The sequence below is a fragment of the Lathyrus oleraceus genome, chromosome 5 (assembly GCF_024323335.1).
Source record: "Lathyrus oleraceus cultivar Zhongwan6 chromosome 5, CAAS_Psat_ZW6_1.0, whole genome shotgun sequence".
Taxonomy (NCBI): domain Eukaryota; kingdom Viridiplantae; phylum Streptophyta; class Magnoliopsida; order Fabales; family Fabaceae; genus Lathyrus; species Lathyrus oleraceus.
The window spans coordinates 351,280,715-351,296,986 of NC_066583.1; the positions used below are offsets into that span (position 1 = coordinate 351,280,715).

At 40.3% G+C, this 16,272-nt stretch overlaps 2 protein-coding genes across 2 annotated transcripts; both read right to left on the reverse strand.

The window, feature by feature from the left end:
• Positions 1-1,702: 1,702 nt before the first annotated feature.
• On the reverse strand, positions 1,703-2,373 carry LOC127080622 (uncharacterized). Its single transcript, XM_051020935.1, has 2 exons — positions 1,891-2,373; positions 1,703-1,771 (listed from the first exon to the last, which is right to left on the reverse strand). Exons 1-2 carry the CDS (start codon positions 2,371-2,373, stop codon positions 1,703-1,705), a joined length of 552 nt encoding a protein of 183 aa, XP_050876892.1.
• Positions 2,374-6,291: 3,918 nt separating this feature from the next.
• Positions 6,292-7,185, reverse strand: LOC127080623 (uncharacterized). Its single transcript, XM_051020936.1, has one exon. It carries the CDS (start codon positions 7,183-7,185, stop codon positions 6,292-6,294), a length of 894 nt encoding a protein of 297 aa, XP_050876893.1.
• Positions 7,186-16,272: the final 9,087 nt, after the last annotated feature.

The following is a 16,272-nucleotide window of genomic DNA, read 5'->3' on the forward strand; positions in this document are numbered from 1 at the left end:
ATAAGTCCCTGTAAGTTGGCATTTGCATTCCTGTGATCATATTGTTGCTTTTGTTCTTGTATGTGAGGATCCATTGTAAGTCCCTGTAACGTGGCATTGGATTTCCTAGGACCATACTGTGGAGTTAACCTAAGTCCAGATAGATTGGCAGTTGACTTCCATGTTTCATTTTTGTTTTCTTCGGAGGAGATTGGTGTAAGTCCATTGAGTGGCTTCTGATATCCTATTCTGTTTTAGGAGACTGGTGTAAACCCATCTATTGGTATCCGGTATCCGCTTTTTATTTCTTTGCCTGTGGAGATTAGTGTAAGACCATTGAGTGGCTTCTGATATCCAGTTTTATTTTAGGAGATTGGTATAAGACCATTGATTGGCATCCGATATCCGCTTTTGCTTGCTTTGCTTGTTTGTTATTATTAATTCCTATTCCAAAGGACACACTTGAATCATCTGCTATATGATCTCAAGAAGTGAACCTTCTAAGAAGTTTTACTATCCATCTCCATCCATCCATCATTCATTATGTCCTAACCTTTTCACACTATACCTTTTAAACCTGACATAAGTGTTGTGCAAACATCTTCATGTTTTCAAATTAAAAACCTGGACTCAAGTCCTTGACTTTTTTCAAACTCATTTCATAATACTTATCTGAATCAATCTTAATCATACTTTGACTCCACTTTCATAATCACAATCAATTAACTTCACTCATTCACTTGTTTTGGCTCTGTCCATTAATCTTTTCATACATGAGCTATAGGTTTGATTTATCTTAGTGGTTGATGTTAATCTCACCTTCTGTCTTTAGTGATTGAATTGTAAGTCTTCCTTGCCTATTATAGGGTTAACCCCTCCCTGGCAAGTTGAAGCTGTTCTCACATGGTGGACGTTGTTGTCTGTATAAGGTTGAGTTTTCTCCCGTGGATAACGTAAGACCTAGGGTTTGTGTTTAAAATTGAACCTAACCCACTTTTGGAAATCTTTTAGCCGAACTACGGCGTTCTGATCCTTACCTTTGATGGAAGGTACGTAGGCAACGGGTTCATCCGTTCGAACCCAATAACCCAATAATTAACTTGTATATTCCTTTCTCACTATCCCAATCATGTTTGCACAATCTTTATGTCATAACAAATAACAATCTTATACAACAAGTGTGAAAAGGGCTCCCTAGGAGTACCTAGGACGTAGTGGGTGCCTAACACCTTCCCATTGCGTAATTTACCCCTTACCCAGACTCTCTGATCTTTTTATTAGTTTTCTACGTGTAAAACTTCTTAGGCTTTTGTTCGCTTTTTAGCCAGTCCTTTGGATAAATAAAAGTGCGGTGGCGACTCGAAATTTCAATGTATCTCATAGCTTATGATTTAATCGATAGATCATATAGCGACGAATACACCGCTACACATCCTCGCAACCCTCGTGTATGGACCTTATGATCGTACTAGCTTCGTGTCTATCCACACATCTGAGCAGTACATAATCATAATTCCTTTTATACAACACATCACCGTTTAGGAAGAACTTAGAAGAGAGTCTTCTTAGATCTTTCTTATCGGTAATGGATATACTCTCGGGATATTGCCGCTTTTCCAGAAATGTTTTGATGTCATAGAACCAAGGCTTATCGTCAAGATCGGCCTCAATCGCTAGACAATGTGCTGGTTCATCTAAGTGGTCAATCTGGATGGATGGTGCTTCATTCTTCCATTTTACTTTGAACATAGATCCCATCGTGGCTAGAGCGTCTACTAACTGATTTTCTTCCCTAGAAATATGGTGAAAGGAGATTTCATCAAAATAGGGTATCAGTTTTCTGATGTGCTCTTTGTAGGGTATCAACTTGCTATCCCAAGTCTCCCAATCGCCTTTCACCTGACTGATTACCAGAGCTGAATCACCGAATACCTCAAGTATTTTGATTCTCAAGTCGATTGCCTCCTCTAAACCGTAGATACATGCTTCATATTCTGCCATGTTGTTGGTGCAGTCAAAGCATAATCTAGCGGTAAATGGAAGGTGGAAACCAGTTGGAGAGGTGATAACAACACCTATACCATGACCTCGGGAATTGGAAGCATCGTCAAACACGAGCGTCCATCTCGATCCTGGTTCAGGGCCTTCCTCAGGGCTTACCTCGAAGCCTGGCATAGTAAAGTCTCTGATAAACATGATATATTCATCTGGAAAGTCAAACCTCAATGGTTGGTAACCTTCGACAGGCAGGTGAGCGAGATAGTCAGCCAGAACACTCCCTTTTATTGCTTTCTGGGTCACGTACTGTATATCATACTCGGTTAGCAGCATTTGCCACCGGGCAATTCTACCAGTAACAACAGGCTTTTCGAATATATACTTTATCGGATCCATCTTGGATATCAATAAAGTAGTGTGGCAGATCCTATATTGTCTTAGGCGTCGAGCAACCCAAGTCAGAGCACAACAAGTCTTCTCTAAAAATGAGTATCGGGTCTCACATTAAGTGAATTTCTTGCTGAGATAGTAGATAACATGTTCTTTCTTGCCTGTGTCGTCGTGTTGACCCAAAATGCAACCCATAGATTCATTAAGCACTGTGAGGTACATAATGAGTGGCCTACCCAAAATCGGTGGCACCAAGATTGGTGGTTCTTGCAAGTACTTTTTCATTTTATCGAATGCCGCTTGGCAATCGTTGTTCCACATAATCGATTGGTTCTTTCTCAACAATTTGAATATCGGTTCGCAGGTAGCCATCAGGTGAGATATGAATCTGGAGATGTAATTAAGTCGCCCAAGGAAGCCTCAGACTTCTTTTTCTATTCAGGGAGCTGACATATCTTGGATGGCTCGAACTTTGTCGGGATCAACCTTGATACCCTTCTGACTGACTATGAAACCCAAAAGTTTAACTGATCGGACCCCAAAAGTACATTTAGCCGGATTCAAACGCAGTTTAAACTTTCAGAGTCTGACAAACAACTTTCTCAGATTTACCAAGTGATCTTCCTCAGTTCTGGATTTGGCAATCATGTTGTCCACATAAACCTCAATCTCTTCATGAATCATGTCGTGAAAGAATGTTACCATGACGCGCTGATATGTTGCCCCTGCATTCTTCAAGCCGAATGGCATGACTTTGTAGCAGTAAGTTCCCCAAGGTGTGATAAAAGTTGTCTTCTCCATATCGTCCGGTGACATCTTTATCTGATTGTACCCGGAGAACCCATCCATGAAAGAAAAGACAGAGAATTGAGTTGTGTTGTCGACCAAAACATCAATATGAGGCAAAGGGAAGTCATCCTTTAGGCTGACTCTATTGAGGTCTCGATAGTCTACATACATTCTGACTTTACCATCCTTCTTCGAAACTGGAACAATATTAGCAACCCACTATGGATACTCAGAAATGGCTAAGAAGCCAACATCTAGATGCTTCTTAACCTCTTCCTTGATCTTGAGTTCCATATCGGGTCTGGTCCTTCTGAGCTTCTGCTTGACTGGAGGACATTCAGGCTTGAGTGGTAAGTGATGTTCAACAATGTTGGTGTATAACCCTGGCATATCTTGATATGACCAAGCGAAGACGTCAACATATTCACGCAACAATTCTACCAACTCGGAGTGTACATGCTCGGCAAGAGATGTCCAAACTTTTACTTCTTTTTTGTCAGTTTCAGAACCCAAGTTAATGACATCCATTGGCTCTTTGTGTGGCTGAATCTCTTTCTCTTCGTGCTCAAGGAGCCGTGCTAGTTCAGCTGGTAATTCACAATCTTCCTCACTGTCGTCTTCAGCTTGGTTAATTGGAAATCCATATTCATAGTTGATTTTATCCATGTCGTAATCAATGGTTTTATTTGCTATGCATATGATGAGCTTATTTTAGTATGCCTTTTTCTGAAAAGAGTAAAGAAAAGAAATCTTTTTCCATTTCGTTGTTTTAGTGAAAAAGGAAAATAACTGAAAGAAAAGGGAACAAAAGTTTTGTATGCAAAAAAGTACTTTTTATTTATTCACATAATACTTTTAAACATGGGGGCCCTTACAAGCTATCCTCTCGTCTCGGACGAGGACGAGGGATGGAGAAAACAAAATGCATTACGTTTTTTCCGAGTACACCATAGGGATCACGGTGGCTGTACAGTTGGGAAGCTTGAATCCTAGAGGACATCTGCGAACAAGGATGGGTGCCCCTGGCTTGTTGCCACTGGACTCTCCAATGACTGCCACGGTATGCTCACTTTGATAGTCAACGATGCTGAACTTAACCGGGTTAAATTGCTTCTTCTTCGGACTCACCTTGTGTGTTGTCGGGTGATAACCGATACCAAACCTGACACGTTTTTCTGCCACATTAATGACCTTACCCTAACTGGGAAGCGATCCTTTCTCTAATGTCTGCTTGGCACTCTTTGTCGAGGATAGGATGGTAGTGGATGATTGATTACTGTTGGTTGAGGCGGAACTGACATCTTCAAATTCTAGACAGTGGAGCGGAACCTTGACGATCCCCTAATCTGTTTCAACATATCTAAAGGAGGAGAGTTTACTGACCAATAAATCTTCTTCCCCACACACATTTACCAGTTTTCCATCTATCAAGTACTTCAGCTTTTGGTGCAACGTAGAAGTAACTGCCCCAGCGGCATGAATCCATGGTCTACCCAACAGACAACTGTAGGCTGGGTTGATGTCCATGACTTGGAATGTGATATCGAACTGGTGTGATCCAACACAGATAGGAAAATTGACCTCCCCAATTACCTCCCTTCGGAAACCGTCGAAAGCTCTAACAATCAATGCACTGGTCCTCATTTCGAGCCCTTTAAACTGTAACTGGCTTAATGTAGACTTTGGCAGTACGTTAAGCATGGATCCAATATCAACGAGGACTCGGGATAAGAGAGAGTCAGTACATGTGACCAAAATATGTAGTGCTTTGTTGTGGGATTTTCCCTCAGGAGGTAACTCTGCTTCATTAAATCCCAGATACCTACTGGCGGTGATATTGGCAACCACGTCGTCAAATTGATTGACTGTGATATCTTGCATCACGTGAGCGGTATTTAGAACTTTCAGCAATGCTTTGCGGTGAGCCTCAGAACTCAACAGCAAAGACAAAATTGATATTTTGGAGGGAGTTTGGTTCAACTGTTCAATAATCTTGAAGTCACTCTTCTTGATCAGTTTGAGGAATTCCTGACTTTCCTCAAAGGTGATGCTCTTCTTGTGATCTTCAAACTGTTCTTTCTCAACCATCGGCTCTTTACCCTTGGATGCTTCATCCTCGACAACTTTATTATTGTCAATAACCTTTGTCAACACCAGAGCAGTTGTCATGGTCGGAGTGGCGAGTACAGTTGCCCCTGCTTGCGGAGTCGGCGTAGGAGTTTCCTTCTCTTTAGGCGAGATAACTGTGGGTGCTAGAGACATCCTAGGAGTGTATTTAGGAGCGAATACACGACCGCTTCGAGTCATGTCTCCAGCTCCCGCAATGTTGACGATTTCTATATCAAGAAAGCGGATTTCTTTTCCTCCCAAATACACTGTGGTTTCATAATTCCAAGGCACTGCCTTAGTATTCTGATACGGAAACGGAGTGGGAACACGAAAATGAATATGCTGAATCCTCCTGAGGGGGAGCTTCAACTTTCTTTTTCCTGTATACTATTGTTATTGGTTCGATTACTGCCACTTCTTCTGCTGCTTGAGATTTGGAGAATTGCATTAACCCATGATCCATCAGTTCTTGCACGCACCCTTTCAACTGCTCGCATTTATCTGGATCGAACTTGCATACTATGCAATCATCATGTACGCCTTCTAGAAACCCAAAATGTTCAACCTTTTGTAATACAACGGACATCGGAGTCTTCACCTCTTCAACCTTTAGTATGACTTCGGCACTTTCCTCTTTAATCACGACGTTGACCGTCGCGCCACTATGATTCAGCAAGGGATTTGTCTTTTCATTCGCTTTTTCTTCGAAGAAGATCAGGATGTCTTGATTGATTAAGTCTTGAATTTGTATTTAAGCGCCCAACAATTTTCTATAGAATGCCCTATGAATCTAGCATGATACGCGCACAAAGCATTAGGATCGTGCTTGGCATGGAATGGAGGAGTGGCTGCGGGCAATTCTTTTGGTATGATCGCCCCTACATGAATTAGATAGGGGAGTAACTCGGAGTACGGCACCGAGATCTTGTCAACTTGGGGTCGGTTCCCAAAATTGTTTCTACTGCTCTGACCTCGGTCCTGTCCTCGATTATATTGTTGGTTTGGATTTTTCTGAGTGGGTGTTGATTATTGATTGACTTTCTGCGGCTGATACTGGAAAGGCTGCTGTTGGTATTGAGCTGCGGCGACGTACGAATACGGATAATACGGCATAGGGGCCATCGAAAATTGATATCGGGGGCGAGCCTTCGCCATTACAGTGTTTGCTTCCCCCTCCTTCTTTTTAGCAAAGCCCCCATGCGCTCTCTTGTTGGTTGTCTGCTGTGCGGCCGTGTCTATTATTTTCCCATATTTCAACTCACTTTCAACACGTTCCCCAATAGTTACCATGTCAGCAAAATTTGTTGATGAACTGCCAATCATCTTTTCAAAATACAGCCCTTGCAGCGTACCCATGAAGATGTCCACCAATTCGTTGTCAGATAATGCTGGCCGAACCCTAGACGCCATTTCGCGCCAATGTTGAGCATATTCCTTGAAGGTTTCATTAGATCTTTGTGACTGATTCTGTAATTGAAGCCTTGTCGGAGCCATGTCAAGGTTGTACTTATATTGTTTCAAGAATGCCTCGGAGAGGTCCCTCCATGACCGAATCTTTGAATGCTCCAGACTTATGTACCAATCCAAGAAGGCCCCAACCAGGCTATCTTGGAAGCAATGAATCAAGAGGTTGTCATTATCAATGTGTGAAGCCATCTTCCTGCAGTACATAGTGAGGTGACTGTGGGGACAGTTAAGGCCTTTGTATTTGGGAAGGTCAAGCACCTTGAATTTCTGGGGTAACACCACATTCGAGACCACGCAGAGGTCTCGAGCATCTATGCCAAAGGAAGAGAAACCCTCAATGGCTCTTACTCTGTCGTCAAAGAGATGGTAATCCGCAGGTCTGGCCGGATCAACAGCGGGAGGAGCGACCTGACTGGCCGGTCGAGAAGCTTCGGGAGAGATCAATGGGGGCATGTTCGGGGGTGAACCACATCTATGACGGGTAGGAGAAACCCGACGACACGGTCTGAGCAACGGTAGCAGGCTGAAAGTATTGTATTCCAGGTTGAGCATTGGGGGCCTAAGGTGCCCCTGTCTGCACGTACTGGGATGCAGGGTACGTCATCATGGGCACGGAGGTTGCCCCTGGGTAACCGAAGGGAAAAGTCGGGATCTGACCAGTGCTCGCAGCTTGAGCGGTCTGATTGGGAAGCTGAAAGTGGAGGCGCGGGCCTCGGTAGTTCTCTTCATTATTAGGGAGGTCATCAAGGACCTGACCCTGGTTGTTGTCTAGATCAACAACATCAACCGGAGTAGTTTGAGTATCGGGGGGAGCCTACAGGAAACCAGCGTTTCCAGCAGCGACAACGGTAGCAAAAGTCGAGTGAGGGAAGAAAGCTCCCCCACTGGCGAGACTAGCTGCTAGGTGTGGGGGCATTCCCCACGGGTAGGCAGCAGCAAGCCTAGTAGAGTCCATGGGGACCACCTGACGATTTGTAGCGGGGTATTCGTTACCTATAGATTTATTGACTAAATCAAAAGTAAATCATACAATTCGAGTCGCCACCGTACTTCTATTTATCCAAAGGAAAGGTTAGAAAGCGAATAAAAACCGAGAAGTTTTATCAAATCAAAACCTAATAAAAATGTCAGAGATCTAGGTAAGGGGGTTGGTTATGCAATGGGAAGGTTTTAAGCACCCAAAACATCCTTAGTACTCTAAGGGAGCCCTTTTTACAATTGTTGTATGGTAGGTTGGTATTTGTGAAAATATTTGTGCAAACATGATTGGGGAGATGAGAAAAGAATATACAAATTATTTACCATTTTGTTGCTTGAATGGATAAACCCATTGCCTACGTACCATCTTAAAAAGGTAGGATCAAAACCTCGTAGTTCGGGGTAAAAATCTCAAAAGAAAATTGGTGAATTGATTGGTCAAAAGCCTTAAGGTCTTTTGTTATCAAAGGGAGAAAACTCAACCCAAAACCACAAATTCACCATGTGAGGAGAGCTTCACCATGCTAGTGAGGGGTTAACCCTATAATAAGCATGGAAGACTTATAATCCAACACTAAGGATACAAGTGAGTATTATATCAACCTCTATGATAACTCAAACCTAATAGCTAATGTTTATGAAAAGCTTTAACACAAATGGTCATTGGAACCACAAAAAGGTTTGAAGTGAGTTGTATTTACAAATGAAGAGTATTCACAAAATAAAGTCAAAGTTGACTTAAGATTCAATTCAAAATAAGTATTATGAAAAAGGGTTTGAAAAAATCAAAGGCATAGTGCCTAGGTTTCTAATTTTGAAAACAATGTCAATGTTTGCACAAAAAAGGTTTGGCTTGGGTTAGAGTGGAGAGAAGAAGAGAAGGGCTAGGTCCTAAACATGCAAAGATGAGGGAGGAGAAACAAAACCACTTGGAGTTCCCTTCTTGAGATCATAAAGATGATCCAAGTTGCTCCTTTCCTTTGGACTTAGCAAGCAATAAGCAATTAACTCAATCAATCAAGCAAATAAACAATCAAGCTCCTAGGATCCTCCAATTTGGATTTGTCTCTCTTATCTTGGATGCTCATGACAATGGTTCTTCTAATTGGCTAAAGTTTGGGATCCCTATCACAAGAACACACAAATCAAAAAGTTCCACAATGCAATAAAAAGAATGGACAAGAGTGAGTTTAGAATTAGGAGTCCTTTCAATTCATCTTTCAATATTAAGCATTCTAAAGGCATGAGGCCTAGTTGCTCGTCAACATATTTAGCATTCTAAAGGCATGAGACCTAGTTGCTCTTGAAACTCCATTTAGCATAGGTAAGGTCCTAAATCTAAGTCCTTTCTCCATTTGCATTGGGTTCACACAAACAAAGACAAAACAAACACAAGGCAATAGTATATACACAATAATATGCTCAAGTGAGCAAAAGGCAAATTGCATTAACATAAACATGAGCTCAAGTGAGCAAAGGGCAAAGACAAATGAATTAATGAGCAAGAAATTAAATTTCATTAAAGTAAATTGCAAGAATTAAATGCTTGAATTAAAAGTTAGTGATTAGTAGTTAGTGTTAGTGTGCCATAAGGCAATTTAGCGCTATGTTAAGCAATCGTAAGTGGACTAATATAGTAGTCACACCTATCTGAGGCCGGTCAATAAAACTATAGGCAAACAAACACAAGTTAGAGACCATGACTAGTAAGCCAAGCTCCTACAACTTGCCATGCCAAAAGAAAAGAAGAATGACCTTGTATAGATTTAGGTTTTTTGCTTGACCAAGAAGCAACCTATCCTTAATGCAAAGCAATTCACTTACCTTTGATCAAGATGAATTTGATTTGGATCAAAGAAGGTTAAGCCTCTCATATGTCAAGGCTAACCACTAATCATTAACTCATTGGTCAAAAAGAAAAAGAAGAAGGAGATGAAAATGGAATGTACATAATTGAAATCCAAATGACATAACCAACACACATTGATCAAACATGAATGGAATCAACATCAATCAATGGTAAACAGAAGTGAGATGAAGCTTAGAAGTCAAGAAAAAAAAATATTTTTGGTATTTTTTTGGAATTAAAATAATACTTGAAATAAAATGAACAAATAAAGGTCAAACTTCAAATCCAATTCAAATCAACTTGGAAAAGTCCAATTGGATCATCATAAGTCTAACATGGTCAAACAAGGTTTGACAAAAATTTTCATCATTTTTTGAAAACAGAAACTAATTTTGAACAATTAAAAATGAAGAAAAATAACATAATTGGACTAAAATTTCAAATAAATCTCAAATCAATTAAGAAATTGATGAGAATATTTTTCATAGATCCATCATCATCCAAAGATGTTAAGAAAATATTTTTGGCATTTTTGAATATCAAAAAGTATTTTAAATGAATTAAAAACAATCAGAAAAGAAATAATTCACAAAAAATATTAAATGGAATCACAAAAATAATTAAAAATCATTTTTAGAAACTAGAATTTAAGAGAAATTTTTTGCAATTGGTCCCATATTTTTGTGATTCCAAATAAAGAAGTTATGAATTTTTAAAATAAATTGGAATAAAAGAAAATTAAAACAGAAATTAAAAATAGCAAAAATCCTGAGGCGTCAGATCCACTTCATTAATTGACGTGGCTGATCTGGTGGATGAGAAGCGCATGCTCATGGTAAGGACAAGTCAAACGCGTGGCACATGGATTAAAATAAAGTCATAACAATGAAGCGCTAGGATTAGATCTGGAAACATTAATCCAATGGCTGAGGCTAGGACGCGTGGGGACGGTTGTGGAAACCACCGTCTTCTCCGGTGAGAAGGCTAGTTCCGGCCACCTGTTGCAGGTTTTCAAACCTCAACCATAGCACGCGATCTATACATCATTCAAAAGCTGGGGTGATGTACATCACCCCTGTAACCTTAATTTCCATTCAAGATCCCTATAGAGGAAGAAATCTGAGATAGAAAAATGAGGTGTTCAATCTGAACTTGTTCAATTCACAAAATTAAGATCACAAATGAATTGCCTCTCACATGAGGACTTCAGAGATGCCAACCAATACAAAAAATGTTCAATATCCAAAGAGATTCGAAGGAAAACAGTTGGAGTGAAAACCTTTGAAGTGCAGCTTTTCAGTGCTTGATCCAATCCAATTCTTCAGTGCAACTTGATCTTGAAGTAACAAGGAAGCAAGGCTAAGGAATTATAAGTCAAAGATCAACCAAGGAAGTTGAAATTTGAGCTTGAAAAATGAAGAGAAAAATTCAGAATTCCTTTAATGGAGGGTTGGGGATTCAGTTTTGCAGAGCTTCAGGTGCCTTTAGGTTGGTTTTCAAATGAAGCAAGCATGTGTATTTATAGCAAGAGCTGATGCAATGCATGATTAAACTCGTGTGTGCATGAACTTGGGTCCTCCATGCATGGGCCTGTACAGGCGCATGTGAGGCCCAAAATCCATTGCAAATGTAAGCTGAAATAATTGTGAGATGGTTTGGACGTGCAGACTGCAATGTATTAGCTTGTGCTCAAAGATTTCACATGGTTTCCATAAATGATCACAAAACTTCACCTCTTCGAAAATGCCATTTGGAAAATTGAAACATAGGCATGTGGGTAATGGTTGGAAAGGTCTTGACATAAGGAACAAATGTTATGTTGAACAAAAATCCATTTGGATTTGGGAAAGTATTGAAAACTGGCCCTGAAGTACAAAACATGTATATGGAAATTTTGCCAAAATGGACCAACTTCAAGCCCTTCTGTTTCAATGATGCAAGCCTCAAATGAAAAAACCTCCAACATCAAAGTTGTAGATATTTTCAATACAATCAATTTGGACTTACATTTTGCACCATTTGGACTTTTTCAAGATTCAATGGCCTTGGTCCAAAGTGACATCTAATGTTTTGTATTATCACATCTGTTTCTTTTAGGATTGTGAAATTTTGTCCAACATAAAAATTGAAGTAGACATCTTAAACTTTCCAATTCACTTGGTCTCACATAAAAATCATAAAAAATGAAGGAGTTAGGTCCTTGGTAAGTTGACCCAAAATTAGGGTTTCAGTCAAAATGACCTATAATGTTTTGGAATGAATGATGACCTTCCAAGTTTCAAATGGATTTTTGATGAACATGAAAGTTGTTCATATGGTTCTTAAGAACATGTTTTCTCTTGGGGTCATCTTTATTTGACAAACACATCAAAAGTTAGGTCTCAGTGAATTTCAAAATAGTCATATGAATTGACTGATCAACTTCTCAAAGCCAAACTTCAAATTTTGATGAATTAATGATTGAGGGCACTCACATAAGCTCATATATGCATGAAATGATGAATGAAATAACTTCCCTTTATTGTATTTGATCATGGTGATCGGTCACCATTTCCATTGAATTCCCACCGTTAATCCGACATATTTTCATCACTTTGGTAAGATTTATGGTTGTTTTTAGTTGCTTCGGAGTCATTTATCATGTTTTGTTGGTTTGGTATCGCATTGCATTCGATTACAAGTTTATGTCAAAAAGATCTCGTTTATGCTTCGTTTGGTAGTGTCATTGTTACAGGCCATTGCACAGGTTTAAAAGCAATAATGGTGAAGTTATGGATACATAGAAAGGCAAAAATATGAAGAAACAGCAGGTCAACACGGGCACCCGTGTGCCACAACACTGCCCGTGTTGTTGATCAGGCAGAGCAAAATGGGAGAAGAAAAACAGAGATCAACACGGGCACCCATGTGGTGACACACGACCGTGTTGTTTAAAACAGTGCATTAACACGGGCACCCGTGTGCCACAACACTGCCCGTGTTGTTGGACAACAGTTCAACACGGGCACCCGTGTGCCACAACACTGCCCGTGTTGTTGGACAGGCAGAAAAACAGAGAGTTAACACGGGCACCCGTGTGTAGGAACACGGCCCGTGTTGATGCCCCTGTAACTTAATCTGAAAATAATCGTTTTGGAGAGCACACACGGGCACCCGTGTGTACACACACGGCCCGTGTTGTTGGGTGCGACTTGGAAACCTAAAGTTTTGCTTTGTGAACCTATTCTGCTCTTTAAGGGTAGTTTGGACCTTTTGCTTGGAGGAGATTCATCTGAAGCTATTAGAAGGCTTGGAAGGGAAAGGAGAAAACACTTTTGGCCGTACGAAAGAAAACACTGCACAAGAGAGATAGCTATTCCGGAGGATTCGAAGACGGCGAGATTCAAGGGCTTCGACCATTGAAGATCAAAATCTCCTAGTTCTTTGTAATGTTTAATCTCAATACTATGCTTTCTTTGAATACTATGAGAGGCTAAAACCCCTATGTTAGGGGGGTGGTCCTGATTTGATCGTATGTTATGAATTTGAACAAATGATTTCCTTATTGCTGTTTTACTTATTTCAATTCAATTGTGTGATGTTATTATGCTTTTGTATCGGACAAATACAAATTGATCTATGACTATCAATAACAGGATTGTGATTGTTAGGGTTTTCAAACAATTAGGTTTATGATTGCATCATCTAGGACTAGTAACTTTTGTAAACCACCGCAAACCTTGATATTATTTATGATTAAAACCAATGATTAATTGAATGGACATTTGAGTAAGAATTGGTAGTTTAATAGTTTCTTCCTTAAGGACTTAAGGAAGAACATTCTGAGGTTAGGTAATTGAATGTTTCATATGTATTAAGGAAATCTTGACTGAATTCATAACTGGTTAAATCAACCACTTCCCCTAGCATATTTTATATTAATCAATTATATTTTACTGTCTATTGTGTTTATTATTAGAAATCCAAAACAACCAAACCATTATCTTTTTGTTCTGATAGAATCAAAGTAAAATAAGTATTTCCTACGCAATCCTTGAGATCGATACTTGGAGATAAAACTCCTTATTACTACATCGGTAAAAATAGTACACTTGCTATTTTTCCGATCAAGTTTTTTGCGCCGTTGCCGGGGATTTCCAAAATACCTATTTTAATTTTTATTCTATTGAAATTTTGTTGCTCGTCAACCAAAATTTTATCTGTGACAATCTTGTTAGTCAATTCTAATATTTGTCTAACTTGTGTATGCGAGGTAAGGCCTCAGCGGATTTTTCTTTTGACGCAGATCCCGAAAGAACTCTTCGCGCTAGACTAAGACAAGCTAAGCGAGAAAAACTGGAAATAGCAGAAAAAGCAGAGAAGGAAGTTGTTGCAGTGCACTCAGAGAATTCAGATTTAGAAGCAGAAACAACTCCCGAGGTCATGGCTGCAGAACCACCACCACCAGAGAGACTTCTCGGTGACTATGGTGGAAACAACACTGCGGGTGGTCGTATGACAATTGTCAACCAACCGGTTAATGTGGAACAATTTCAGCTGCATCCCAGCACAATTAATCAACTCGAAAGGCGGTCCTTTTCTGGAAGAGTGAATGAAGATGCCAACAAGCATCTCCAAAGGTTTTTGACTATGAGCACAATGCTGAAAATGCCTGGACATAACGAAGAAGCAATAAGGCTTCGTATGTTCCCATTCACTTTAGCAGATGAAGCCGAAGAGTGGTTCTATTCCTTACCTGCTGGCAGTATCACTACATGGGAGTAGATGGAAACAGCATTCTTGCAGGAATATTTTCCCGCATCTGTGTCACTGAGAAAAAGATACGAGATCCTTAACTTCAAGCAGAAGGAGGGTGAGTCACTAGGAGATGCCTATAAAAGATTCAAGAGAATCCTAGTGGCTTGTCCTACTCACAACATGGATGAAACTGAGCAGATGCAAATGTTTGTTAATGGTCTTCGAATTCAAACGAGACAAATCCTTGACTCAGCAGCTGGTGGCTCAGCTAACTTTGCAACAGCCACCGGTATGAAGAAGATAATTGAAGCAATTGCCTCAAATGAGCATCTGAAGTTGTATGATAGGGTGTCAAGCAAATCTACGGTAATTGATTTGAAGCTTGAAACAAACAAACAGGTAAAAATTGAAGAAGCAGTTGCTGCAGAGGTGGAGAAAAGGTTGAAGGCACTAAACATAGGTGCTTAGAAAGTGGCTCAAGTATAACAGGCACCAAACGATGTGTGTGGCATTTGTAATGGACCACACAATATTGTTCATTGCTTTGCAACACCACAGCAGATAGAAGATATCAAGTTTTTAAAGCAAAACAATCCCTACTCCATCACCTACAATCCGGGGTGGAAGAATCACCCCAACTTTGCTTGGAAAGATCAGAAGGGGAATGTGCAACAGCAGGTACAAGGCCAATATCAAAACCAATATCTGCAACAGCAATAACAAGTCCCAAAGAAGGCAGATTGGGAGATTGCAATTGAAAAGATGGCAGCTCAAAATATGCAATTTGAAGAAGAGACTAGAAACAATCAGAAGAATACCACCGCCTCCCTAAGGAATCTCGAAGTTCAGCTGGGACAAATAGCACAACAACTGGCAAGTTCTCGAACACCAGGTTCCCTACCAAGTGAAACAATTCAAAATCCAAGAGGTCAGGAGAATGTTAATACTGTCACGACGACAGAGAAAAAGGTTGCTAAAAAGAAAAAAAAGATATCACCGAGCGAGCCGACTAAAGAAGAAACTACAAAAGAAACTAAACCGGTGATTAAGTTGCCCTATCCTCAGAGAATGACAAAGAAGGAACCTAGTGAGTCGGACTTGGAGAAATTCATGACAATGTTTAAAAGGATTGAGGGTCATATGGCTTTGTTTGAAGCACTTGAAAGGATGCCCATGTACAAGAAATTCGTGGAAGAGGTAATGGCTGAAAAGAAACCAACCACTGAAGAACATGTATCTGGTAAGGAACAATATAATGCAAACTCCCTGGAGCAGAACATTCCTAACAAACAGAAGGATCCAGGAACCGTCACAGTACCATGCACAATCAAAGAAAGAACCTTCAAAAAGGTACTAATAGATTCAGGAGCTAGTGTGAATCTGATGCCATTATCGGTCTATCACAGGCTGGGTATGAAAAACATCAGTGATATAAAGACCAATCTGAAGTTTGCGGATCACTCAAGAAAAGATGCATATGGTATAGCTGAAGATGTGCTGGTAACAATAGCGGACTTGACTTTCCCAGTCGATTTTGTAATCCTAGACATACCTGAAGACAATGAGGCACCCATCATTCTGGGTCGACCTTTCATGAAGACGAGTCGATGCAAGCTCGACATGGATGAGTGCACGTTAACCTTGAAAGTTCACAACATGGAAATAACATTGAATGCTATTGAAAACCAGGAGATGGAGGAAGATACAAAATCTCAGTATCAAGTAGGCTTAATCAGGACATTGAATACTATCAAAGGCTCACCACTGCCAGTAGCCACCCGAAATGGAAAGATTCTGAACACTGAAAGGATAGTTAAAAAGGAATCGTGGCACAAAGGAGTCCACACTGATAAAAGAGACAACGTCCGTGTTGTAGACAAGAGGTGCAACAAGGTTTTGAACCTGAAATACCCCCCATGATAAGGGAAATGAACCGTCGAGCCATGCGACGTTAAACGAAGCGCTTCGTGGGAGGC